Source organism: Bos javanicus, chromosome 26, assembly GCF_032452875.1.
Source record: "Bos javanicus breed banteng chromosome 26, ARS-OSU_banteng_1.0, whole genome shotgun sequence".
NCBI classification, from domain to species: domain Eukaryota; kingdom Metazoa; phylum Chordata; class Mammalia; order Artiodactyla; family Bovidae; genus Bos; species Bos javanicus.
The window spans coordinates 22,576,884-22,603,068 of record NC_083893.1 but is presented as its reverse complement, the minus strand read 5'-3'; the positions used below and the strand labels follow the sequence as shown (position 1 = coordinate 22,603,068).

At 39.4% G+C, this 26,185-nt stretch overlaps 1 protein-coding gene across 7 annotated transcripts in view; it reads left to right on the top strand.

Moving 5' to 3' along the window:
• Positions 1-26,185, top strand: part of ARMH3 (armadillo like helical domain containing 3) — a 177,780-nt gene that overhangs the window by 34,351 nt on the left and 117,244 nt on the right. For all 7 annotated transcript variants that reach the window (XR_009733794.1, XM_061403220.1, XM_061403215.1 and 4 more), the window contains 6 exons: positions 3,148-3,249; positions 7,010-7,068; positions 8,578-8,643; positions 9,865-9,934; positions 11,007-11,067; positions 18,614-18,702. Coding sequence is in view for 6 of the 7 variants with exons in the window: in XM_061403220.1 (XP_061259204.1) it covers positions 3,148-3,249; positions 7,010-7,068; positions 8,578-8,643; positions 9,865-9,934; positions 11,007-11,067; positions 18,614-18,702 (447 nt within the window). In the remaining variant the exon portion in view is untranslated. The remainder of the gene's footprint in view (positions 1-3,147; positions 3,250-7,009; positions 7,069-8,577; positions 8,644-9,864; positions 9,935-11,006; positions 11,068-18,613; positions 18,703-26,185) is intronic.

Genomic DNA, 26,185 nt, shown 5'->3' with positions numbered 1-26,185 from the left:
CATATAGTGTTTGTAGTATCTTGGCTACTGTGAATAATGCTGTAATGAACATGGGAGTGAAAATATCTCTTTGATATCCTATTTTCACTTCTTTGTATATACACCTACAAGTAGGATTGCTGGATCATATGGTAGTTCTGTTTTTAATTTTTTGAGGAACCTTTATACAGTTTTCCTTAGTGGTTACACTGATTTACAGTCCCATTAGCAGTACATAAGAGTTCCCTTTTCTTCACATCCTTACTAATTCTTGTTATCACTTGTCTTTTTTATTGGCCATATGGCTTGTGAGATCTTAGTTCCAAATCAGGGATTGCACCTGGGCCCTCTGCTATGAAAGCCCAGAGTCCTAACCACTGGACCTTCAGGGAATTCCCTCACTTGTCTTTTTTAAAAATTTTAATTAATTAAAAACTGGTGGTATAGTTGATTTACAATATGTTTCAGGTATACAGCATAGTGGTTCACAAATTTTAAAGATTATACTCCATTTATATTGGAAGAAAATGGCAACCCACTCCAGTAATCTTGCCTAGAGAATCCCACGGGCAGAGGAGCCTGGATAGGCAACAGTCCATGGGGTCACAAAGAGTCAGACACTATTGAGTAACTAAACAACAAATAGTTACTATAAAATATATAAAATATAGGCTATATTCTCTGTGATATGTGATATATCTTTGTAGTTTATTTAGTGTATATAATGGTATGTACCTGTTAATTCACTATACCTATTCTGCCCCTCTCCATTTTGCCTTTTTTTCTTTTTTTTTTAAAACATTTATTTATTTTGGCTGCACCAGGTCTTTGTTGCAGCATTTGAACTCTTATTTGGTGCATATGGGATCTAGTTCCCTGACCAGTAATTGAACCTGGGCCCTCTGCATTGAGAGCACAGTCTTACCCCCTGGACCACCAGGGAACTCCCTCCTTTTTTCTGAAAAGTGAAAACCGTCTTTAGACTTTGCATTAGTGAAAACAAGTACTGAGGTAGTTTTTTTTTGAGGAGGCAAAGTGGCTTTTGTAAAATGAGCTGAAAAGCAGGGCACACCTGTATCTTAATGAGAAGGAACATGTAGTAGGATTGCCTGCTTGTTCTCTGCTTATTCTGGTCACCAAATAATATTCCAGCAGAAAATCTGTTTTTTTTCTTTAACGATGAATCCTTCGTGGTTACCATGGATATCAAAAGGCTTGTGTGTGTGTGCGCGTGCATGTGCACACGTTTGGGTTCGCATAGGTATATCTACACACACACATATATATCTTTGTCTATATCTGTATATATGATTTCATGTGATGTTGGGGTTTGGCTGCTTCAGAGAACCGCCTTTCAAACTGTTCATTGTGAACACTTCCACCCACACACTTGATTATGCAACTTGATTTGTGCTTACTTACTTACAACCAGTGAGGTTTTACTTTTTCTAGTGGGAAGATTGGAGTCAGCCCACTTTCAAATGACTATCTCCCTTGACAAAGGCTGCTGGGAAGAATTACGAAGCCAGCGATCAAGGAATACCTCTTAGGAAGCAGATTTTAATTTGTGAGGGATTTTATTCTATTGATATTGCTTCTATTTTGTCTTTTTTTCTTCTCTCCTAACTTATTTCCTTTTTGTAGGGGTCCTAAGTCTTATATCTCTATCCTCAAGTTTTGGTTTTTTAATTGGTTTTTAATATAACTGGTGCTCAGTGGCCTAGTTATATTTAAAGGTATGTCACTGTTGCCATTATTTTTAAAAAGTCAGCAGTTTAGCTATAACGTTTGTTCTCAGTTCAGGCTTGACATTTGACAACTCAGCCTTGGCATGGGAGGATTTTCTTGTAAACTAAAAATACATATACTTCTATATTTCTAAGTATTATGTAAGACAGTTTTCTAGTTATCTCTGTGTTTGAGTTGGGGGGAAAAAAGCCCCACTTAACCAGATCAATGCCTCTTTGTATTGGACAAAGGAAGGATTATGGGCTCTGAGCTTCAGAATAGGCTGTAGTTTGAAATGACAGTGTCAAGTCATTAATCCATAACATGAATTTTAGGATATATTAGTATTTCAACATCAAAATATATTTGTCTTCTGTTAGTTCTCGGGGGCTGAACTGTGGGAAAACAGCCAAGGGTTGGGCATGCTAATTTCTTCTCATAAGGCTTTTTGCTGTGCTTGCTATGTATCATGGATCCATAATATGCAAATGTTTCGCATTGTTAATAAATGTTCTCAGCATACATAGTAATAACTTCAAAGGGATTCATTATGGTTAAGAATACATATTATGAATAGTATCCCAGACTCAGCTGAGTTTTCATAGGTGAAAATATAACAGAAAACTATAGATCCTCTAGTTTTTCTAGGCAATCATGAGTTTCCTTTTTTTTGTATATTATGTTTTAGACAGTGTAAAAGTACTTAACAAGATGTCTAAATCTCATGTAAAATATCAGGAACTTGGGGATCTGTATTAAGGCTATCCTGTGTGGGTCAGCCCTAGTCTGGTCCCTTGTTGTTCAGCAGGGACAGTTTCTCCAGCAAGCAACTAGGTATACAAAACTCTATTCTCAGTAATGTCCACCTGTTTTCAGTCTGGTATTCCTTCAGGTTCCCTTTTGTGGGAAAGGGATTAAGAAGTAGAATTTGAATGTATTTCTGTCTTTTTTCCCTTCCATCTTGCGTATTTCCAGCCTAAAGGCTTATTCTCTGAGCAAGATTTTTCCATATTAGGAATGAATTGTCATTTATTTTAAGCAGTAGACTCATCAAAGCAAGGCACATTTATATTCAATACAGCTCTTTCACTTAGGTACAAATTAAAGTGCTTTTTAAGAACGGCCTTGAACCCTTTTGGTTTGCTTGGAACTAGAAAGTGGAATCAAAATACCCTTCTTAGAACATTGGGAGAAAAGCACTCTTTAGACAGGCATTCTTAGATAGGAGAGAAAGACTTTGGGCTTAATCTTGGGGGTAGGAAGAGCTCTAGAGGCCTAGGAAGACTAGATAACAGTGTTATGATAAGCACTCAGTCTTTCCTCTGTTTTGGAGAAAGATTCTTTTGTGATTTCCTTGCCTGCTGGCAAGTTGTCTGTATAGGTAGAAGTGTTAAATGGAATATGTTACAGGCTGAATGCATTTTATCTGTTCTATTCCAGTTATAAGTTCTGTGGAACTCCCACTGGATGCAGATGTACAGACCAGTAATCTACTGATAACCTTCTTAAAGTATAGCTCGATTGTCATGCAAGACACCAAAGGTAAGGCATTCTCTTTTGAGAGCTCAGGAAGCAGGAGGTGGTAGGTAGCTGCTTAGCTTGATCAAGGAGCAGCATTAATACTTATAAGCTTTGACGAGATGACCCATTGGGACCTCCTTGCAAAGTGATGGTCCTGATTACTGGAAAATTTCTCACTGCCAGATGGCAATTAGATGGTGTTGGAAAAACCTGGAGCTGGAGCGGGAGTGCTCCAAAATAGAACAGAGAAAATAAATTGATCTCTACAAAAACTAGCAAGTCTTCTTAATAGATTTTGGTAAGTAGATGCAAACTCTTATGTGTAGGAAGTGAGGGGATTAGCATGTTCAGGGAATTCCCTTTTGAGGACAAGAACTGAAAACATCAGCTCATAGTGAGAATTAGGACTGTTGTGCAGAGTACAGTAGGAAGAGGTGAGATTCAGAGGGACTGTGTTTTTTAACACTTAAAATATAAGTGTTAGTCCTCATCCGTGAAATGCAGAATGGGAGTGGGAGACAAATAGGTATTAGAAAAGCTTGATGTTATTCTGTCTAGTTTTCCTCTTCTTCCTCTGTTGATGATTTTTCTATGATCTTTTAACTGGTGGTAGGGTAGTGAAACGGAGAAGGCAGTGGCACCCCACTCCAGTACTCTTGCCCGGAAAATCCATGGATGGAGGAGCCTGGTAGGCTGCAGTCCATGGGGTCGCTAAGAGTTCGACACAACTGAGCGACTTCACTTTCACTTTTCACTTTCATGCATTGGAGAAGGAAATGGCAACCCACTCCAGTATTCTTGCCTGGAGAATCCCAGGGACAGGGAAGCCTGGTGGGCTGCCGTCTATGGGGTTGCACAGAGCCGGACACAGCAGTAGCAGCAGGGTCGTGGAATAGTTGGGCTAGAAGAAGAAATTGGGAAGAAACCCAGCAAATTCTGTTCAGTATATATCTCAAGGTTTTTATTTTTTTAAGCCTAGTTTTTTTTTTTTTTTAAACTGGATCTGTATGAGTGTTTACAATTTTATTTATTTCTAGTATATATGTCTATTGTAAAATACACATAATATAAAATTTACCATTTTAACTATTTTTAAGTGGCACTAAGTACAATCCCATTGTTATACATGCATCAGTGTTTCCTGAGGCCATTGCTTCTCCTTTTTGGAAATCTGTAACCTCTCCCTTTTTCTGGAAATACTGCAGCAACCACAGAAAGCCAAAAACCGCATAGATGTGACCCTGAAAATAGATTTCTAGCTTTGCTTGATATAACACAGTGAATTGAGGCCCTTGAAACTCACTTTTAGCTTTAATGGTTATATAATCCTCATTGTACTGGTTACTGTGCCATCCATAACATAAATAGAAGGCAAAATTGAGGGTAGATTAATTGCAGCATGAGTGGTCTCAGGCTGTTTCTGTAAATTCTGGCTGGGTTAGATTTTTGCTAAAAGGAAGCCTTGATATGGTAGGATATGGCAGCCTAAATATGGTTAAGTATGATGAAGAGTTAATTTCAAAATGATACCTGTGTGTCTTCATTGGCCCAGCTCCCTTCCTGTTGATTAAGACCCTGACCTGGCTAACAGGATCTCATTATGTTTTTAGTGGCAATAGAAGCAACTTTTTCTTGGCTCTGCTCCTCCTTCCCCTCTCCCCAGTACTATTTTGTCTTCTTTATTATATATCATTTGCTGCCTATAAAAATACTTTAAATATTTATTACTATTAGATTATAAAATTTATAATAAGCATAATAAATAGCATAGGATAAAAAGTATAATAATAAAATGAACCCATCAGTCAACTTAAGAAACTATTAATGCTGTTGAAGCTACCTGTGTGTCCCTTCCCCAGCTATTCCTCTCCATGATTCAGAGTTTTGTGTCTATTATCGCCTTGATTTCGGCTGTGCTTTCAAAGTCTATTTTTTTCCCCTGAAGTTATTCTGTCTTGGGTATTGTCACCCTGAGGGAATATCTGCTCAATCTTTAAGATAGGCAAGAGATAAAAATACTAAAAATATATATCTTTGCATACATAGCCTAAAGTTGATTGACCAACGTTTATCATGTTTGGTATGATTAAACTTATTTTTTATTGTTCTTGTTTTTTGGGGCTTTTATGAATTTTAAAAATGAATAATAATGAAATATGCCTTATATTTGTAATCAGGAACAGTTTTTTTAAAGTGGAGAGATAGCTGCAGGCTTTTCTGCAAGAGTTGCTTATCAGGTTTTTGGGGAAAGGGAAGGATAGTGCCAGAGAACTCTGTGACCAGCAGTAGGTAGAAGAGTCTTACAAATCTGGGGAAAGGGAAGGATAGTACCAGAGAAGCTCTGTGGCCAGGGGTAGGTAGAAAAGTCTCACAAATCTGGTTTTGTGTCAGCAAGGCATTTCTTTTCTGGCTGCTTAGGCGCTCTGCTGTAAGCTACCGGAATGTCAGATAGGATCATCGTCATTACTCTTTTGCACCGCCTATCGCTAAGGAGAGGTAAATGTATTTCTTTGACCACGACCCTCCTTATGCCTTCTAACTGTCAGGTTTTGGTTTATAGATTTCATCTTTGAGGAAGTAACAGGTTAATGTCAGGATGAGTACTGTTAGCTAACTTTCATAGCACGGTAATCTGTTAATAGATCTCTCCAGAATGGACTTTAGTCTGGGTCCTGTCAAAGCTGATTTGAAACAACATAAGCCATTTTTCTGTTTTGGATATGCTGGTATAACCCTCTTTTTACTTCCACTTCACCACCTCACCCACAAACATCCTGAAAAGCAAAAAAGTTATAATGGTTCTGGTAATTGGCAGTGATGGGTTAGCTCTTTCTGGGTCCTTTGTGTGGGCTTAGAGCCCTGTTACTGAGGTTGCTTTCTTTTTTAATAACTGGAATGTGAGTTCTGGGAGGCCACAGACCTTTCTTTAGTCCAGTACTATATGTCTACTGCCTAGCATAGTGCCTGCCACATGTGTGTATGCTCAGTCATGTCCGACTCTTTGTTACCCTCATGGACTATAGCCCTCCAAGCTCCTCTGTCCATGAAATTTTCCAGGCAAGAATACTGGAGTGGGTTGCCATTTCCTCCTCCAGGGAATCTTCCCCAGCCAGGGATGGAACCCACGTCCCCTGCATTGACAGGCGGATTCTTTACCACTGAGCCACCAGGGAAGCCCTACCTACCACATAGTCGGTAATAAATATTTGTAGAGTGAGTAGCTTTGGCAGGAAGAAAAATGATCAAGAGTTCCTAGCTTTCCTGGTTGTAAGTAATGTTCACATTGTAAGGAGAGCGTGAGCTGGACCCTAGTTTCCAGTTAATTTTTTTCTGATTCTGCTGCCAGTTTGCTATGAACAGTTATAAAAATGTTCTAGATTTTGTGGTAGATGAGTAAAGATGGTGGTGCTTTAACTAGTGGATGAGGTGGACTTGGAAAAGGAATGGATCTGATTGTCCAGAAGCAAAAGGCTGATATGGAAACAAAGGGCATGGCCCTGATTTGGGCCACAGTTTTAAGGACTGTTAAAATAATTGAATGGTTCCCAGGAAGATGTTTAGCTGTCTGTCATACTACCAGAACACTTAAGAAAAAAATCTTATGGGGGAATTCTTTTGTCTAGAAGAAAAGCAAGAATTACTTTAGTAAAACCTTGATTTTCATTCATGAATTTTGTGGGAAAAGAAAGTGTGAATGTTCTTTTTGATGATATACATTTTTATTCTCTATAGAAACATGGTCTGGATGATTTAGAGAGAATGATTTATTTTTTCTTTTCAGATGAGCACCGGCTTCACAGTGGCAAACTCTGTCTGATTATCCTTACATGTATTGCAGAGGTAGGTCTCACCAGCCTTCTGATATGAGCTGTTCCCTTACAGAATGCTCTCTTTTCTACCCTTCTCTCCAGTTCCTGTCTCTTGACTTTTAGGGACCTAAAGTTTGGGAGAGAAAATCTTCCTTCTTTATATTATCTCCTCCACTGGAATGTAAGCACCAGTAGGTCCTTTGTCTTCTTCGCCAGTGTTTTCTCAGTGTCTGGCACGTAGTAGAGGGTCAATTAGTATTTACTGCATGACTTCATAATGAATTCATATGAGAACTGCTATAATTGAGAACTGGAAGATTCTAGTTCTTAAGAGTTTGGAACTCTAAAGAGACTTACACCTCTTCAGAAAAAAACAGTCCTGCCCCTTTAGAACTATTTATGTTGAATCTTTTGCATTTAGCAGAATGAAAAAAGGAACTCAGGTTTCTGTGGGGAGAGGTGGAGAGAAAAGCTGAGGGATGAGCATTGGAAATTGAGTAAAGTTGGATTAATTGTAGTTCGATGAAGGACAAGAACCAGAGGGTAAATAAAGAAGAGAAGATGCAACCTGGGCTTTGGAAAGAGTCACTTTTGGTTGAATTAATTAGGCCTGAACTCACCTTATATCTTGTTGGCAACAGAGGTCTGGCAGAAATTGAGTCAATTTAGAGCTGAATTTGTAGTTTCAATCTCCTCCTTCACTTATTCCTTATTGGGATCTTTTCTCTCCCAAGAAAAATAGTTAAGGTGTGGTCCACGTGGAGCAGACATCTCCCTCAGTCTTTCCATTTTTATGTTTGCTGTGGAAAGTTGACCTACTTTTCACCAGGTTAGGAGTAGCTGTAGAAGAGCTGCTTATTAGCAGTGGGCCTGGTGTAATTGCTTTTCAAAAATCTTACTAAGAAAATAATTAAAGGAGTTGTTTTTCACAAATTGTAGCAGATCCTAGGAATTGGAATTTGTAGGCATGTCAGATCTTCAGAAAAGTTGTTGGGAAAGAGCCAAGGGATGTTTATTACTGATGCATGGTGAGAGTCTTTTGATTTTCCATCGGTCTTCAGCAAAGCCAGGGATATACGGGGTCTTGCCTATTGCCGCTGCCTGAGTAAGCAGTTTTCTCTTGCTGTGCCAAGCCTGTTCCCGGCGGAGCGCAGACCTTTCTTCTTAATCGCAGATCCTCATGTGTAGCCTGCACATGTGACCTGCAGTCCCTATGCTCCTTGGGCAGATGGGAAGGAAGAGAGAATAGGAAGACAGATTCCTCTCAGCTTTTGTCTTAAGTGCCTGTGCCTTAATTTTTATTGTTTGTAATTTGCTTTGAGATTTTTGGCCAGTTAGAGACCTACTGGGAAATTACACTTAAGTGAAACCTCATGGCTTAAGTAGGGCTTGACATAAAGGCTGTAGTCTTCTCCCGTTAGCTCTGTAACTGGTCCTTGAAAGGAGTTCTTTTAAGACCTGTAAATCCTTGGACTTTAATAAGAGTATAGATTATAGATAGCTCTCATTCCCTTCTTATCTGTGTTTTTATTTTTATTAGGATCAATATGCCAATGCATTTTTGCATGATGACAACATGAATTTTCGAGTAAACTTACATAGAATGGTAGGTATGATTTTTACTTCTTGTTTTTTCTTAGAGGAATTTTTTTATGTTTGCAGGATTGGAGACGATGACATTGATCCTACTAGAACAGATGTGGGTGAAAATTTATCCTAAAGGGCTCTTGCTTAACTGTTGTTCAGAAGACACATGCCTGTTGTTGGAATTTTTTGTGTGTGTCTTGGAGGTGTTACTTACTCAATAGAGGGTGGAAAGATCCACAGTCACATGCCCATGGCAGTAATATTATTGTAGAATGTATCAGGGGACTTCTCTGGTGGTCCATTTGTTAAGATTCTGTACTTCCACTGCAGGAGGCATAGGTTTGATTCCTGGTCAGGGAACTAAGATCCCACATGCCACCCAGCACGGCCACAAACAAACGAACTAAAAAGAAGCAAACAAACAAACAAAAAAACCCAAAAAGGTATATCTTGACATTGAATGTATCAGTAATGTAGATTTCAACAAGGAGACGGGCCTAAGCCTTTTGTTTTCAGAATATACTGTGATCTTTGATTGGGTGATGCTAGATCCTGCTTATTAGATTTATGCATCTGAGAGGTGGAAATAGAGTATGAAGGATCAAGGAGTTTCCTAAAACTTGGAGTTATATTCAGAAATATCACCTTGAGGTTTATATTTAAAACTTCCTTTAAAAAAAGCTTTTCCTTTTTTTTGAACTGCTAACTGTTGCTGCCTCTACACAGCCACATTCTCCCTTTTTCTTACTTATTATTTTAGCAAAGAAAAATATTAGTGTATCTCTTTTGTTGTCAGTAATGTCACTTGTATAGGTAAAATCAAAGCAAAAACAATAGCTTTCCCCTTGTAGTATGCATCAGTGCCCTGTGGGGCTGTGGTCTTGCTGTGAACTGTGTTTTTGTCCCAGGCCTGCATCAATAACTGAGAAGCACTTATATGTCCTCCCTGCCTCACCCAACACCCACCACTTGAAAGAGAAAGGAAAGGTAGCTTCTCTGTAGTGGTTTTATTTTATTATTGATGTTTCTTCTTTTGGCCAGGCCATGGATTTTATGGGATGCTAGTTCCCTGACCAGGGATTGAACCTGGGCCCCCAGCATTGGAAGCACAGAATCCTAATCACTGGATCACCAGGGAATTCCCAGTAGTAGTGATGTTATTTGCATGAAAAAAAAATGATGGTGAACCATTGGATGTTAGTTCAGATGTCTTATAATCTCATTTCGTATTTGTGTAAAGCCTATGAGACACAGGAAGAAGGCAGCAGACAAGAACCTTCCCTGCCGTCCGTTAGTATGTGCAGTACTGGGTGAGTATCATCAAAATGGGCATGTTTCTGAGCCAGTGATAGGTTTTCATGTTTAAGATAAGGGATAGATCCTGTTTAATGTGCTTCCTCCTCAGAGAAGAAGTTACTAGTTATATTTCTTTCCTGGCCTAAGGAACCGTGTTTCTTGTTGAGTTTGATAAAGCAATCCCAATGAATTTAATGTTCAATTAAAGGGTGCCCCTGTTCAAAGAAAAAGTTCTTTCTAGGGATACAAATATCTAAGCTTGATACATAAATTTGTAAACTTTCTTATACCTGATAAAGATCTCAAATTCTTCCCTCCATTTCTTGGTCCAAATTGATGTGTTAGTGGGCCAGGAGGCGAAAGTTCAAGGTTTAGACATACAAAACTTCCTCTGAGTAAATTAAGCTGAGAGGAGGCTGACAGAGCTGACAGATAGGGGGCTGTATTGCAAGTAATTTTGTCTGCCCAGAATTCTGCATTTTCCTCAGGCGAATGATCTGAACTCTTAATCCCATTTCACTATAATATTAAGCCCTACTTCCTAAATCTACTTGATTTTAAAAACAGTAATTAAGACTATATAGTAAGCCTTTATTGACCTAAACCTCCCCAGACCATTTTGGTCAATATCTGTCAAGCTGAGTGTGATAGGAAGACAAGAAAGACTGACATAGCTTTAGAGTTTGAGTCTCTGGTTACACAGATGTGATCCATAATTTTTTCTCTGCTTGCCTCATCACTTGGTTCTCAGAATATGATTTCCCTCTGGCATTTTGCATTAGTGCCATGGTATGAAATATCTGTACAGTGAAATCTCCCTTGTATGTGAGTTTATTGGCAGGTCAAAGTATCCTTCTGAAGTGGGAGAGTAAACTAATTTTCTTGTTACCTTACAAGTGGCAGGTGGTGAAAGTGTTGCAAAAAGTACCTTATATAAAATAGATTTAAATGCATGTTAATAAAGATGTGGTTAGTTGATGCCATTCAGCATGGGTGTAAGGTGTACTGATAAAGTTTTTCTCCCAACTCCAAAGGCAAGCAATGAATTTCATTCTGATTGATCTGATTTTTCTTTTTCCCATTCAGACCTGATGGTGGAGTTTATTGTAACACACATGATGAAGGAGTTTCCTATGGATCTCTATGTGTAAGTACCATGGTTCATTTAATGTGTGCAAATCTATTTTATAGAATTGAGTGTAAGAAGTTTAATAGTCACAAAATTTTTATGTATACTTCACTTCAGGAAAAGCACGTATATATGCAGAGAAGTGTCAAGGAGTGTTTCATGGCCTGGGTTTATACATTTTTCCAGAAAGAGGGTAAAGCAAAAACCACATATCTTCATTATCACTTTTAGGCACACTGCATGAAGAATAGGGCTGATATGTTGAAGCAGAGATCATGGGTGACTCTTGTATCCAAAGATATGGAATACCAGCAACCCACTTAGTCATCCCTAGACCTTGGCATCAAAGGAGTCAGCAGCATTTAGATGGTAGGGAAAGGCCAGAGAGAGAGAGATCTTTTGGTTCATTCTTAGCCTACATTGTACAAGCAACCTAGTCAGAATTCCATTAGCTAGTTAGATTGTGTATATATAGTGGCCTGGCTGGGAGTCTCCTGCCTCCCGAGAAGATCTGATTGTCTGTCACAATTCTTTACAACCAGTATACCTAGAAACAACTGAAAGTCTTCATATTTTAATAAAGTTTAAGCCTTTAGGCTTTCTTGCTTCTTAGCTATTTTAGCATTCTTCTTTTCATTAATGCCTAGGAACAGCTGTGCCATATTAGTGTGATCTCAAGTATATGTATTTTCTTTATTCCTTAAAACACATCTGGATTCAGTCTGACAACAGAATTAGTACCTCCACTTTTTCAAGTAAGAGAGAAGTTTGGTGCACAGCAAGCTTAATGTACCTCATTCCAATGCTGAGCCTGGGATCTGGGGAGATACGAAGGATTTTACTCTGAACAGAATAGCTCTAGTTTTTAGACTTATTTGTAGGCTGCTGCTGCTGCTGCTGCTGCTAAGTCGCTTCAGTCGTGTCCAACTCTGTATGACCCCATAGACGGCAGCCCAACAGGCTCCTCTGTCCCTGGGATTCTCCAGGCAAGAACACTGGAGTGGGTTGCCATTTCCTTCTCCAATGCATGAAAGTGAAAAGTGAAAGTGAAGTCGCTCAGTCGTTCCCAACTCTTAGCGACCCCATGGACTGCAGCCTACCAGGCTCCTCCGTCCATGGGATTTTCCAGGCAAGAGTACTGCTGCTGCTGCTGCTGCTGCTGTTGCTGCTAAGTCGATCTAGTTGTGTCCGACTCTGTGCGACCCCATAGACGGAAGCCCACCAGGCTCCCCCGTCCCTGGGATTCTCCAGGCAAAAACACTGGAGTGGGTTGCCATTTCCTTCTCCAATGCATGAAAGTGAAAAGTGAAAGAGAAGTTGCTCAGTCGTGTCCAACTCTTAGCAACCCCATGGACTACAGCCTACCAGGCTCCTCCATCCGTGGGATTTTCCAGGCAAGAGTACTGGAGTGGGGTGCCATTGCCATCTCCGAGAGTACTGCTACGTATTCTTAATTTCCTAGGTATGAAATAAGATACAAATTTTACTTTTAGATAAGTAGTTTCTGGTTTGCATTTTTCTGTATCTTTTGGTTGTTTAAAATTAGTTTGATCCTTTATTTCATGCATTGCGGGCAGATGCGTTACCAACTGAGCTATCAGGGAAGCCCCTTATTGCAATTTAAAGACCATGAAAAGCTGCTTTTTTTAATAACACTTACCAGATGAATTTTCTGCTTATTTTAGATGGGATTGCTTAACGTCAGTACCTCAAGGATTATATTTGTTTTGCTACAGGCTTTATTTTTACTTATTTATCTTATATTCTAGTTCTAGTATATAGTTGTTTTTTTTCTTTGTAATATATTATTATAGTCTTAGTTTACTCATTTTCCAAGGAAGGAAACTGAGGCTCTGAAGGTTAGATTATTCTGTTAGTAAGCACCAGTGTCTGGAGTTGAACCCAGGTTTTCTTACAGTAAATCCTAAGTTGTTCCCACCCCTTGGCAGGTGTATTACCTATTGCTGTGTAACAAACTACTCCAAAACATAGGGGTTTAAAGCAGGCATTTATTACTTCACAGTTTCTGTGGCTCAGTGATCCAGTAGCAGCTTTCAGTATAGGGTTTGATATAGGCCTCAGTCAATATGTTAGCTTTACTGGGGCTCTACTGGGGCTGGAGAATTGCTTCAAAGCTCACTTACATGGTTGTTGGTAAATCTCAGTTCCTAGCCATGTGGGTTGTTTGACATGACAGCTGACTTTCTCCAAAGCAAGTAATCCAAGAGAGAAAGGAAAGGAGAGTGAGAGCCCAAGATGGAAGCCATAGGGCCTTTTATAACCTAATCTCAAACAACATACCTTTTCTGTTGGTCTCACAGACCAAGCCTAAAGCAGTGTTGGAAGGGACTCTGTAAGGATGTGAATCCCAGGAGGTGGGGTCCATTGGGGGCCATCTTGTGGGCTGGCTACCACAGTTGCATATGTACGTTGCATCACCAAGATTCAAGCTTGTCTGTCTTAGGAAAGAGACTGTGCTCTTTCTTAACTACTAGTATGATAAATGACAAAAGATTTGTACAGGGTGACTAATACTCACTGGGGCATCAGAAAAGGCTGTGCTTGACCTGAGTCATGAAGAAATAGTAGGCAAGTTTTGTATGCAGAGGAGTGGGGAGCAACACCCCAAGCAGGGGACCAGCATGTTCAAAAGCTTGGGGACTTGATAGTGTGGCCTACTTTGGAGAATAGAAAGAAATTCAAGAGGATTAGAGTGTAGGGTGCATGGAGGAAGGACAAGAGAGTAGAAAAAGTGTTACCTGAAATGAGTGGATGATGGGTAACAGTAGAATGTGGGGATGACATAAGACTAAACCCTCACATCCCAGCCAGTGAACCTGATCTTCCCTCTTCCCCCTGGTTCCTGCCTTTTTTTTTTTTTTTTGCTTTGCTTTGCTTTCTCAGTTCCTTTTCCACCTGCTTCCTAATTGAATGTCCTGAGGTTAGGGAAGATGGAGAAGATAATGAGGCATCAAGCTGACAGAGGCTGGGCAAAAGGTCCCACCCTCAGGCTGAATTCACTTTCTCCATTACTACCCCTGGGCATATTTCCATATCTGCCTCCCCCACTTCCAGCCATCTTTCCAGTTTCTGGCATTTGGAGCATCAAGTCCTTTTTAGGTGAACTTATCTGCTCCCAGCTGGGCATCAGGCCAAGTTGCTGCTCTCACTTCTCATTATATACTGCTTTTCAGCAGCATACAGCACAATGAGAAATTGAAAGTAAAATGAATTTCTGCCATTTCAGATAAGTTTGTAATCCTCCTGGTGAAATATGAAGCAATACAGAATATGCAAAGACTTAATACTCAAGCCAGAATCTGGGTCAGAAACAAAATAGTTTCATATCTGTGTGTGAATGCTGTAGGTAAAGTAATAATAGAGAAAGGTGCTTATACAGAAAAAAAAAAAAAAGTTTTGCTTGGAGCAGTAAGAGGTAGGAAAACCCAACCAATTAATTTCCTTTTCTGGCTGCTACTCTTTGATTCTTGCTGCCAACCTCTACTGCTGGCACAGGATTGGGAGTTAGGGGAAATGGTCTCTGAGGAGAGAAAACTCTCCTTTAAATTACTCCTACGTGGAAAACTTGGACACTTTCTAAATCAGGAGTTCTCAGACCTGTGGGTAGAGACTTCAGTAGACCCCACAAGAAGAGTTTCAAGTTAAAGTTGAACTGTCTTGTGTTGAAATAGGAAACTGTTACATGCATAAAAGAAATGCCCTAAGCTGTCGGCTTGGAGTCATTCAGCCAGCATATCTTTAAGATCATAGCAGTTTTTAAAATTTGCATTCTGTTTGGTAAGTAATATAAGTTACTGAGACCACAAGGCAAATAATGTCCCTTGTTGGGTGGCTGCAGGAAAAAGAACGGAGCTTGGAGTGGATATAAAAAGCCTTTGAACCAGAGGGGGCTGGCACCAGAGTGTGGTAACATACGTGGTGTCTCACTGCTGCTCCACAGTGGCTCAGTGCTGGGAGGATGTTGTCAACAGAGACAGGGTGCAGCTGTCCAGATCTAGGACGTGTGAGAAGTGCTGGTGTCCAGGAATGTTCTGTGTGTGGATGGTCATGCATGGGCAGTGGCCAGCCACCCTTGCTGGCTGCAGCACCGTTTTCAGCCCCAGGGAGGGACCTAATGACTATCAGTTTAATGGCAAATTGGTAGAGTAGTTTGTATTTTCCTGAGTTAAATCATGGCTCAAACGAGGGCATCCTGAAGCTACTGACAGCTGCATCATGTGGAAGATCACACCACAATTTCTAAATATCAGCAAATGGTTTGGAAAGTATTAGGAAGATTTACACTACAATTTATATTACTTTGTAAGTGGTTTTGATACAGTTTATTTAGAGAATGTGTTAATCGCTCAGTCATGTCCGACTCTTTGTGACCCCATGGACTGTAGCCCATTGGGCTCCTCTATCCATGAAATTCTCCAGGCAAGAATACTGGTGGGGGTTGCCATTCATTTCCTTCTCTGGGGAATCTTCCCAACCCAGGGATCGAACCTGGGTCTCCTGCATTGTAGGCAGATTCTTTTCCGTCTGAGCCACCATTCTGTATTCTGTATACTCTGTTTAGAGAATAAAAGGGAATTATTTAAAAGTTTTGTCATATGTATTTATATTTATCTGGTTTGTAAAATATTTTTAATATATACTGAAGTCTTTTAAGAGAGATCTCTGTCACATAGTCCTCTTATAAAATTCGGTCTGAAAATCTCCTGTAAGACCACTTAGAACTCTGAGGAATGGAAAGAACAGAGAGATGTGAATAATGAGGCAAGTAGAATAGGCTAGTGAGGTAGCAGTGCAGGCCCATTCCATTATTGGAATTATTTTGAAAACTTGCAGGACTTTAACTTACAAATTTATTTCTCTTCATTTGTGTCTTTGATATGTTGTCAGGCACTTTAATGTCCTTGTGTCTCACTCCATAAAGGGAAGTTTGTTGTGTTTTTGTTGTTGCTGTTGTTGTCAGTGGTGGGGTTGTTTTTTTTTTAACCCCTTTTTCTTTTGCCCTCTGCTAAGAGGCCCCAAAAATTAGCTGTCACCATTTTTGCTTGATTTCATGAGCTGTCAGATTGATATCCTACATATTGATATGATGTCTGCTGAAGTTTGTGGGATCTCAGGATACTCTGTCTCATATTAAAACCCCAGAACCCGAGAGAGTCTTACTCTCACCTCTAGAAGTATTGTCATTCAGCTGAATTTCAACTGCGGCATGTTAGGTATGGAGAAGCCACTTTTTGCTGCACCCTTTTACCTGGCTTATTTCTGTTTCTTTTGCTTAATTCTTTGGTGTCAGGAGAGTTTTGGGAGAAAGAGCCTCTTTATTTGCCTGAAACTAGCAGACTATCTAGATCTGATTTCCAGGAACTTGAGAGTTTAGTTTTGACTTAAGTACTAGATCTTCATTTGGTTTACAGTCAGTATTTATGGAATGAATGAAGTTAGGTCTGACAGTTTCCTGTGAATCTTTTGGTTTGTGTGATGAGCTTGGGGCTTCAGAGCAATATGTTCCAAGACTTGGGCCTCTTTCTTCCCACCCCCAGTCTACTTTCTGTCTCTGCTGCTAAGTCACTTCAGTCGTGTCTGACTCTGTGCGACCCTGTAGACGGCAGCCCACCAGGCTCCACCATCCCTGGGACTCTCCACTGGAGTGGGTTGCCATTTCCTTCTCCAATGCAGGAAAGTGAAAAGTGAAAGTGAAGTCACTCAGTCGTGTCCGACTCTTAGTGACTCCGTGGACTGCAGCCTACAGGGCTCCTCCATACATCTGCCTATTTTGGACATTTTATGTAAATGAAATTATGTATTATATGATCTTTCATGACTGACCCTTTACTTAGCATATTTCCAGGATTTTATTCATGTTACAGTGTTCCTTTTTATGGCCAAGTAATATTCCGTTGTTTGGGTGTACAACATCATTTCATTTATCCATTAATTAGTTGATAGATATTTGGGTTGTTCATACCTTTAGCTGTTAGCATTAAAATCTATATTAATTTGGTTTGCAAAAACAGAATCTTGTTGGGGAGTTCCCTGCCAGTCAGTGGTTAAGATTCCACACTTCCACTGCAGGGGCACAGGCTCTAGCCCTGGTTGGGGAACTAAGAGCCTGCAGCCACACAGGTGCCCCACCCCCCCAAAAAAAAAAAAAAAAGAACACAGAATTTTGTTTTAATGTACCTTTTTAAGGTGAAATTGAACATTATAGGAAAATGTTAACTTTCCATATTTTTCCTCTTTTTTGGGGATGGAGGGATTTGTTGTCCATTTCCTTTGCCCATCTTTCTTATTAGGTGTGTTGTTATTTTTTCTTATCAATTTATATAAACTCATATGTATTAAGCATAATAACCATTTCATGTCACTTGTTGCAAATGTAATTTCCCATATTTGGCTTTTAATTTTAATCATTACAGCTTTTTTATTCAAATGAGATTTTTATTTTTTCAAATTTATTTTAAAGGCTTTAAAAAATATTTATTTTGGCTGCAGTTGGGTCTTAGTTGCGGTACGTGAGATCTTTGTTGCATCATGCAAAACATTTCTGCAGGACCTTTTGTTGTGTTCCTCTCTAGTTGTGGTGTGTGGGCTCAGTAGTTGTGGCCCGTGGGCTTAGTTGTGCCACAGGATGTGGGATCTTAGTTCCCCAGCCAGAGATCGAACCTACCTCCCCTGCATTGGCAGGTGGATTCTTAACCACTGGACCACCAGGGAAGTCCCAAGATTTTTATTTTTAGGAAGTAAATTTTATCAATATATTCCTTTATACATTCACTCATAGCTTTTTAAGCTTTCAGAATTCTTCCCCAGAGATGAAAAAACATTTTTTTTGTTAGGGTTACAATGTTTAAAAATGTCTTTCATTTTTCAGTTTATTTGGAAATATTCTCAAAAGCATTTTTGTTGTTGGGATGTGAATAATGTTTAATAGTCCAGTGATCTAGAATAGCACTGCCAGTATAATTTTTGTGATTATAAAAATGTTCTGTTTTTCTGTGTTGTCCAATATGGTAGCCACTAGGCACACGTGACTTCTGAGTACTTGTGGTTAGTGCAACTGAAGAACTGAATTGTTAATCTAACCTTTAATGTAAATCAAAATTTAAATATTATTTAAAATTTTATTTACATTAAAAACATATTTAAATAGATCTAAAGTCTTAAGTTCTTTACTTTTACATCTTTGCATCCCATGTTTGCAGTCTCGAATGTAGTCTCATTTTGGTTCATGGTGCATTCTTCCTCTGAGGAAAGATACTCAAGGGAATGGTAAAAGTAGTGCCTAATTGAATGCTGACTTAGATGTGGTTATAACTCCCTTCTTCTAGAGATAGGGGAATTAGCACAAGTAACGTTGTGTGTGTTTGGGGGTGGGGCTTTTATCCAAGAGAAAGTTGCAGAAGTTCCTTTCTTTCCCATGTGTACAGCTTCATATCCAGTGTTTTTTGTGGTCTTAGCAAAAGTTGCCTTGTTAAAGAAAGGGTATCTGTGGTGAGTTGCACCGTAACTTTAGACTTATTCCAGTTTTTCTCTTTTTCTGTTCCAGGCGCTGCATTCAGGTAGTACATAAACTACTTTGCTATCAGAAGAAGTGTAGAGTACGCCTGCATTATACCTGGCGGGAGCTCTGGTCAGGTAACTTTCTCTTTTGAATTCATCATCTTTTCCTATATCTTTTATGAGCACCTGTGCCTGGGCATAGATGAATTTAAAACAAACAATCAAACAAACTTTTTAGTTTGTTTAGGATGCTTGTATTTTCAACTCTTCTTTTTGTCATTTCAGCCTTGTTATAATCCAAACATGGGCATGTCACATATATATCTATTTTATACTTTCTCTCTTATTCCTTCTCCCTGTATTTTTTTGTCAGCTGGCAGAAACAATTAAATATTTCTTGAGTTCCATTGATTCTTCCATTGAGGAGTCAGTACAAACTTGGATTCTCTCTTGGTTCCATTTGGTAACAGCATATGGACTATAGGGAGGCTTCTGTGTGTTTCCTGGGGATGAGTAATCCCAGGAGGAATGTCTTAGGGAGAGGGGGTGGGGAGGGGGTGGAGAGATGGGGGAAACCCTGTTCTTTGTGTTACATCTGGCATTATTACTGTTTACAGACAGTGTCAGTTTTACCACTCCCCCTGTGCCAGAGACAAAAACAGCAAATTACAGGGTTTACTTTTGTCTTTGCATCCATTTGGTAGCCCAGTAAAGTTACTGCCACCTCTGTGGGGGGAAAGAGTGGCTCTTCTCTAAGGGTACAATTAATACTGGCTTGCCACCCCTTTCTTTTGTTGCATCTAAATTGGAGGTTTCAGAAAAGCAGAGGAGACATGTTTCCTGAGGCATTTGCTTGCTGATAGGTCCTGTGGCTTTTGTGACCCGATAGGACAATAAAATCTTCTCCAGATGATTATAGTGGTAAATTGTTTGCCCCACCCTTGGGAGAGCTTCTCTGTATTCTGAGCAGAGAAGTGTATGTGAGTGTCAGAGGCTTTGTGAGAAACAGGCCAGTAACCCCACCCCCTCCCATGGAATTCATCTCACTTGTTGTGACACATGGTTTCCTCCCAACCCAATTTGGCTTTCTAAATTTAGTCCTTCATAATGGGAAGTAGAGATCTTTAATTAATGGATTAGCAAATTTGCAGTTACTGCCTATAGTGGTGAAGGGGGAGTAGGATAACAACACCAAGTGGCAGTAGTGGCATTTTGATATTTTAGGAGAAGAGTATGATTATGTGAGAGTTCAAAATTGAGAGAATGTCAGAAAAGCTAAAGAGAGATCAAAAGATTGAAATGACTAAAGTTTGAATTTCTTAGGTTGGAACAATTCTTTTTAATATAAAGGACTCTTTGGTTGCCTATGCATTAGTTGTATGATTAATTTAAAAATTTAGAATTAAAGAGAAAACACAAAAATGATGCAGATCTCTGGACATTAGTGTAACAAGTACAAATGGTTTATGCCTATAACTGGGATGAAGTTACACATTGTAGTACTAGAGTGGATGGCAGTAGTAATTTTGCCTGCCTTTGATTCTCTTCTGGTGTTGTTTTCTCTTTTATTCTATCACCTTTACTTTCTCTCCTAGCTATCCTTTCTCTTGCCCCTGGGAGCTCTCTGGCTTTTCTCCTATCCTTTCATCAGTTGTCCTCTTCCTCATTTTCTCCTCTTCTCTTGTCTTTTTCATTGCCTTCTCCTGTTCACGCTCGTCTGTCTCCCTCGGTCCTAGGGTTCTGTTTATTGTCTTACTCTCTTGCATTCTGTCCTTTGTGCTGTTGTTGTCATATGTTTAACTTTTATGTATTTTATAAACCCCAAAATACATTTCCATCATTTTTATTTAAAGAGGCAATTATCTTTTAAAGAAATTTTTAAAGTCTTTTATATTTATCTTTTCTGGATCTGCTTTCCCTATTCTGGTGAGAAACTGAAGCAAGAGACCATTCTTTATCCTGTATTGACTTTATTTCTTTGAGTACTTCATGTCATGTTTAGCTCTGTGTATAATTATTTGCTATCTCAGGACTGATTGGCATGCTAAGGCCCTTGATAGGTTGAGAGGAGGTGTATATGAGTGTCATTAATGAGGCTTGGATGGCTGCTTGTTCCAGGCATAGGCATTTGTACTGGAGTTCTCTGCCAGGTGAGGTTAGCTCCTTTTCTGTGTAGACTGGGTGAGCCCCCCTGGGATTTGACTCCCTGTGTTCATACATGGAATATATATAGTGAGATGCAGAGCAGCAGGTATTAAGGAAAGCTGCAAAATACTAGACTACATCGGATGCATCAGAGCCCATAATAATGTATAATATTGTAATCAGTGAATATAAATGTGTCTATGGTGGATCCACCCACTCCTTGGCTGGTAATACCCCTTGTATGTCGGTTTGCCTATGTTTTCATTCTTTCTTTGCCTTCTAGACGTATAGATTTGAGGGAGGTATGTGAAACTCATCATGGCAAATATGCTTATGTATACAGAAGCTTGCCCATACATGTGCTGCAAACTTTAGTTGAATTTTACTTACAAATAAAACTGGTAAGGCATGTGTTGTTAGGTCAGACACATGAGAGACCTCATGTGCTCGGGAAGCATGGATGGCAAGTGCCTTTTATTATTTGGAATGAGAGTGTTTAGTCTCACTGCTCTTTGGTTATTTTTATTCTTATACTGTTTGACTACCTCTTTCTTTTTGGGGAAGTAGCCAGGGATCCCCCTCCAAATTCCTATATGGAGTTTTCTGGTTTGGTTTTATGATAAGGAGGAGGCAGCTATATTGGTTGGGGCTTTAATCCTGCCTGATATGTTGGTTTTACAGATGTAATCCCTGACCTACTCCCTGCTGCCATGGTCTGTTTATATGATGCCTGTCACCATGGCATCTGAGTATATGCAGAAATATATTTAGGCTAACCTCAACTTGAATATAGAAAGGAAAAAGTCTTGTCTTTCTCATTACCCTATTTTCAGCAGTCACTGTTTTCCACCAAGTTATGGGAAGTTCAAAAGCTCTTCTCTGACCTCTAGGCTACACAGACTTCCTATTTTGAGTAAAAGATTAGGTCTTAAAATGCTCCTCTGATAAAGATAGAAAACCGAGTTTTAGGGTGAGATCCTAGTGAAATAGTTCTTTGCTTTTGAGAATGTAATGAAAGATATCTTTGCATCCAGAAAAATGTCCATTTGCGCATATATATTTTGCATATAATTTCAGAGAGTTCATGGACCTTCTTCTGAAGCCCATCCATGATCCAATGTTAAGCATCTCAGTCTTTCTGTGACAGATTCATGTTGATATATGGCAGAAACCAGCACAACATTGTAAAAGAAATTATCCTCCAATTAAAAATAAATTAAAAAAATTTTTTTTAAATAATAAAATACAAGCCAAAAAAAAGTCTCAAGTTGGAATCCAAAGCGGGTGGGAGGAAGAATCTCTGTCTTAATTTTAGCGACTGGCCTCCCAATTCTGTCTTCACAAACATCTTTATATTTGGTTAGTTTTTCTTTATTTACTGACTGTATTGCATTCCTCCTGGGAACTTTCGTTTTATCTCTGAACTTGAGACTAAAGACAATGTTGGTCACTATGATTGGTTTCCTGTTATTCTCACAGAACTCTGGGCTTCTGTTTTAGCATATCACATTGTTATGCTGTGTTTGCACATGTCTGTACAATGATTTGCTTAAATTATTTGTTTTTCCTTTTAAAAAAAATTCGTGGAGGGCAGGGCCTGAGTTTTAATCATTGATTTATTCTCAGCGCACTACTTGGCTTGTAACAGGGGGTCAGAAAATATTTGAGTGAATAAATAAATGGATGAATAGGTATGTAGAATTTCCATTGATGATGAGTCAGCATTCTCTTAAGGCAGCACAGTGTTGTGTTTGTACTTCAAAAAAAATAGTATTAGAATATTTGTTTTCACTTGTCTTTTGAGCTGACTTCATCACCTTTTTATTTGAATTGTTGGTATGAACAGGAGTGGTGGATGATTTATCTTTCCTTTGTCACTTTCTTCCTTACCTCCAGACACATGGATTGCTTTTAACCAAGTGAAAATGGAAACTTAGTTTCTAAGCCATTAACCAAGGAATGGGCTGAATGTTTAGAGAGAAGCATATAGTTGTTAGAGGGAAATACTTGAACAGAGAACTTCATGGAGTCAGCTTATTTTACTTCCATTGCAGGCAGAAGGGGCATTGGGGAGCCAGCCTGCGTTTAAATAGTGTAGCTTTCCACAGTCTGAAAACAGGTTGATTTAAAGACAGGTTTAAGTTGGCATTTTATATTTGGCATATATCTGTGGATCACAGTCCTTCTTACCCTTTCACTCTGCCACATATCTGGGTGATAAGTCATTATTTTTATCACCATTTGTTGGGGAATGTATAGAAGGATAAGTGACTTGCTAAGGATTATGGAAACCAGACACTAAATAGTCATGATCAGGACTTAGAGTTCCTGACTCCTATGCTCAGAAGCAGATCACTAGGCAACATTTGCCTTTCTGCAGGAAGAGAGGCCCCCAAAGCCCCCAAAACAATCTGTTCAGCTTCACTGTGCTAAATAGCATCCAAAGCATTCACAGCTTTGTGAAAAAGAGAAAAATTGTACTTGGCCTGACCTTTCAGATACCTACTGGGAAAAATAGAAAACTCAGAGAGTGTCACAGCTTTCTGGATCCAGCTGGCACACTCATCACTGACAGAAGTCTGTGGCTTCATGGTTAGGTACACCTTGAGACTGGGAATTGAGAGCTTTCATTGCATGCTTGTTATATTGTAGGTGTTATACAGGACTGGAAATTTTCAGGAGAAAGACTGACCTGAGCCATAGATATAGTTGGCAGTTCTTGTATGGGTATAGCTTTGACAGTTTGCCAGCCCCTCCTGATTTGGGGAAACTATCCTTTGAGTTTTTAATTGTCTGCTTCATTTAGTTTGGTTACTTTTTTAAACTTTGTATTTTGATATAATTATAGACTCACAGGAAGTTGCAAAAATAGTACAGAGAGTTCTTGTACCCTTCACCCAGATTCCTCCAATGGTGACATCTTACGTAACTACGATATTGCTGCTTTAAGTTTTGAAGAGAGTATGCAGGTGGGGAAGAAACATAGCAGTAAACAGCTAGAGTATATGGCAAGAGGAATTTTGGCAGCTGCTATTGCTATTTTGTTCTTAAAATTGCTTTTTAAATTGTTCTTCTTTTTTTCCCCAAATTTTCTCTGATTTAGGGGAATCTGTTACAAGATGTATTCTAGGCTTGATGTGCCTAATTAAGACTGCTCTAACTTCCATGTGCAAAAATATGGAGGCTTCTTTCTTCTGTGGATAATCAATTCTTCTTAAAGTTAGAATGTTCTAATGTGGGAGCATTCGAAGGTGTTTCTCTCTTTTCATAATTTTGTTATGGAAGATCCTGTATAGCAGTGTACAAAGCCCCAGGGCAGAAAAAGAATGCCAGGAAACCTTTTTTCCCTTCAAGTTACCACATTTGGCTAAATCTAAACTTTATACTATTTTGAATCTTTCTCTTAGAATCTTGGCAGAAGCAAAAGATAAGAATTCTTAACAAGTTTAGCCTGTTAGAAGGAGAAAAAGATTCCCACCTAAAAGAGTGAGAAATCTCTGTTCTTTTCTCTGCACAAAAAGGCACTTCCCATCCAGAGAAATGTCAACTCTGGTAGGCCCATTAGCATCTTGTCAACTAAAAAAGGCAGAGGAAAGAGTAGTTGTGCTTTTGTTGTGCTGCCTGTACTGGTTGTGTAGGAAAGTGTCATTTGATTTCATAAGGTATCATCATTCCCTGGATCTTGAGTGAGCAGGACAAGTTTCTTAGTGGTTTTTCCCTCATTTGAGCAGAAAGTAAAGTTCTTGGTTCTACATCAGATGGCTCCACTGAGTCATGGTCTCATTAACTGAGATTTCTTCAAGGGTGATTTTGACTCTTTTTCATTTGGTCAGTGTTTGAAAAAAGCAGTAGGTATCTAGGGCCCTAGAAAAAGATGGTGGCCTCTAAGCATGCTTAGTTAGAAGCAGCTGCACAGAATGTGGAGAAGGCAATGGCACCCCACTCCAGCACTCTTGCCTGGAAAATCCCGTGGACGGAGGAGCCGGTTGGGCTGCAGTCCATGGGGTTGCGAAGAGTCAGACACGACTGAGCGACTTCACTTTCACTTTTCACTTTCATGCATTGGAGAAGGAAATGGCAACCCACTCCAGTGTTCTTGCCTGAAGAATCCCAGGGACGGCGGAGCCTGGTGGGCTGCCGTCTATGGGGTCGCACGGAGTCAGACATGACTGAAGCGACTTAGCAGCAGCAGCAGCAGCACAGAATGTGTATGGGATCTTGCATTGCTCCATATGGGAGCAATGGGAACTTTCATATAATAACTTACTTTCATGGTAAGGAGGGTGGGTGGTAACTGTGAGGACTGCAGTGTCCCCAAGTAAATGGGGAATTGGAGATAGTTGAGAATTTTATTTTCTTTTTTAGCAGATACACTTCATTTGCAAGGAAAATGGTAAGACAGAATCTAACTTCCATTTAAAGAAAGGATTTGTTCTTTTCTCCAGTTCATCTAGGACATAGAGCCTTTAGACAGCACAGGTTGTTGACGTACTGACTTTTTATTGTGCTAAAATACACATAACATAAAATTTACTATCTTAACCATTTTTAAGTGTATGTTCAGTGGTACTAAATACATTCACACTGTAATGCAGGCATCACCACTATTGTTCCCCATAACTCTTCATCTTCTAAAACTGAACCTCTTCCCCTTTCCCCTCAGCCCCTGGCAACCACCAGTCTATCTTCTCTCTTTATGATTTTGACTACTCTTAAGTACTGCATGTAAGTGGAATGATTCAGTATTTGTCTCTTTGTGACTTGACTTATTTTACTTCCAGTATCCTGAAGGTTCAAGAAATAAGATTCCCCCCTTCTTGCAGAGTTATCTATTTTTTGTTATTATTTTTGTTTATTTTTATTTATATATTTATTCTGGCTGCATTGCATGGCTTGTGGGATCTCAGTTCCCTAACCAAGGTTTGAGCTAGGACCTTCGACAGTGAAAGCCCAGAGTGCTAACCACTGGACCACCGGGGAATTCACTGTTACTTTTGTTTTTGACTGTAGGCTCTGTCTGTACTGAGGATCAGCCTGAGGTGTAAACTTAATCTTTTCTTAGATCTTTTATGAGCTTTTTTCTTGGGCATGTGCAGTCACTCTCTAATTTTCCTTGAATATGCAATTGTTTCTGAATGTCCTAGTTTTTGTTTGTTTGTTTGTTTCTGAATGCTCTTCTTGATTAATGTTTTTATTGTCCTAGTATTTACCTTTTCTCTTTAAATGGAAGCATAGTTGATTTACAGTGTTGTGTTAGATTCTGCTATACAGCAAAGTGACTAAATTATACATGTGTATTTATTGTTTTCCATTATGGTTTATCTCGGTATATTGAATATAGTTTCCTGTGCTGTACATTAGGATCTTCTTGTTTATCCCTTCTGTATGTTATAGTTGGCACATGCTAACCCCAAACTCCAATCTATCCCTCCCTCTCTCACCCTCCTTAGCAACCACAAGTCTGTTCTCTCGG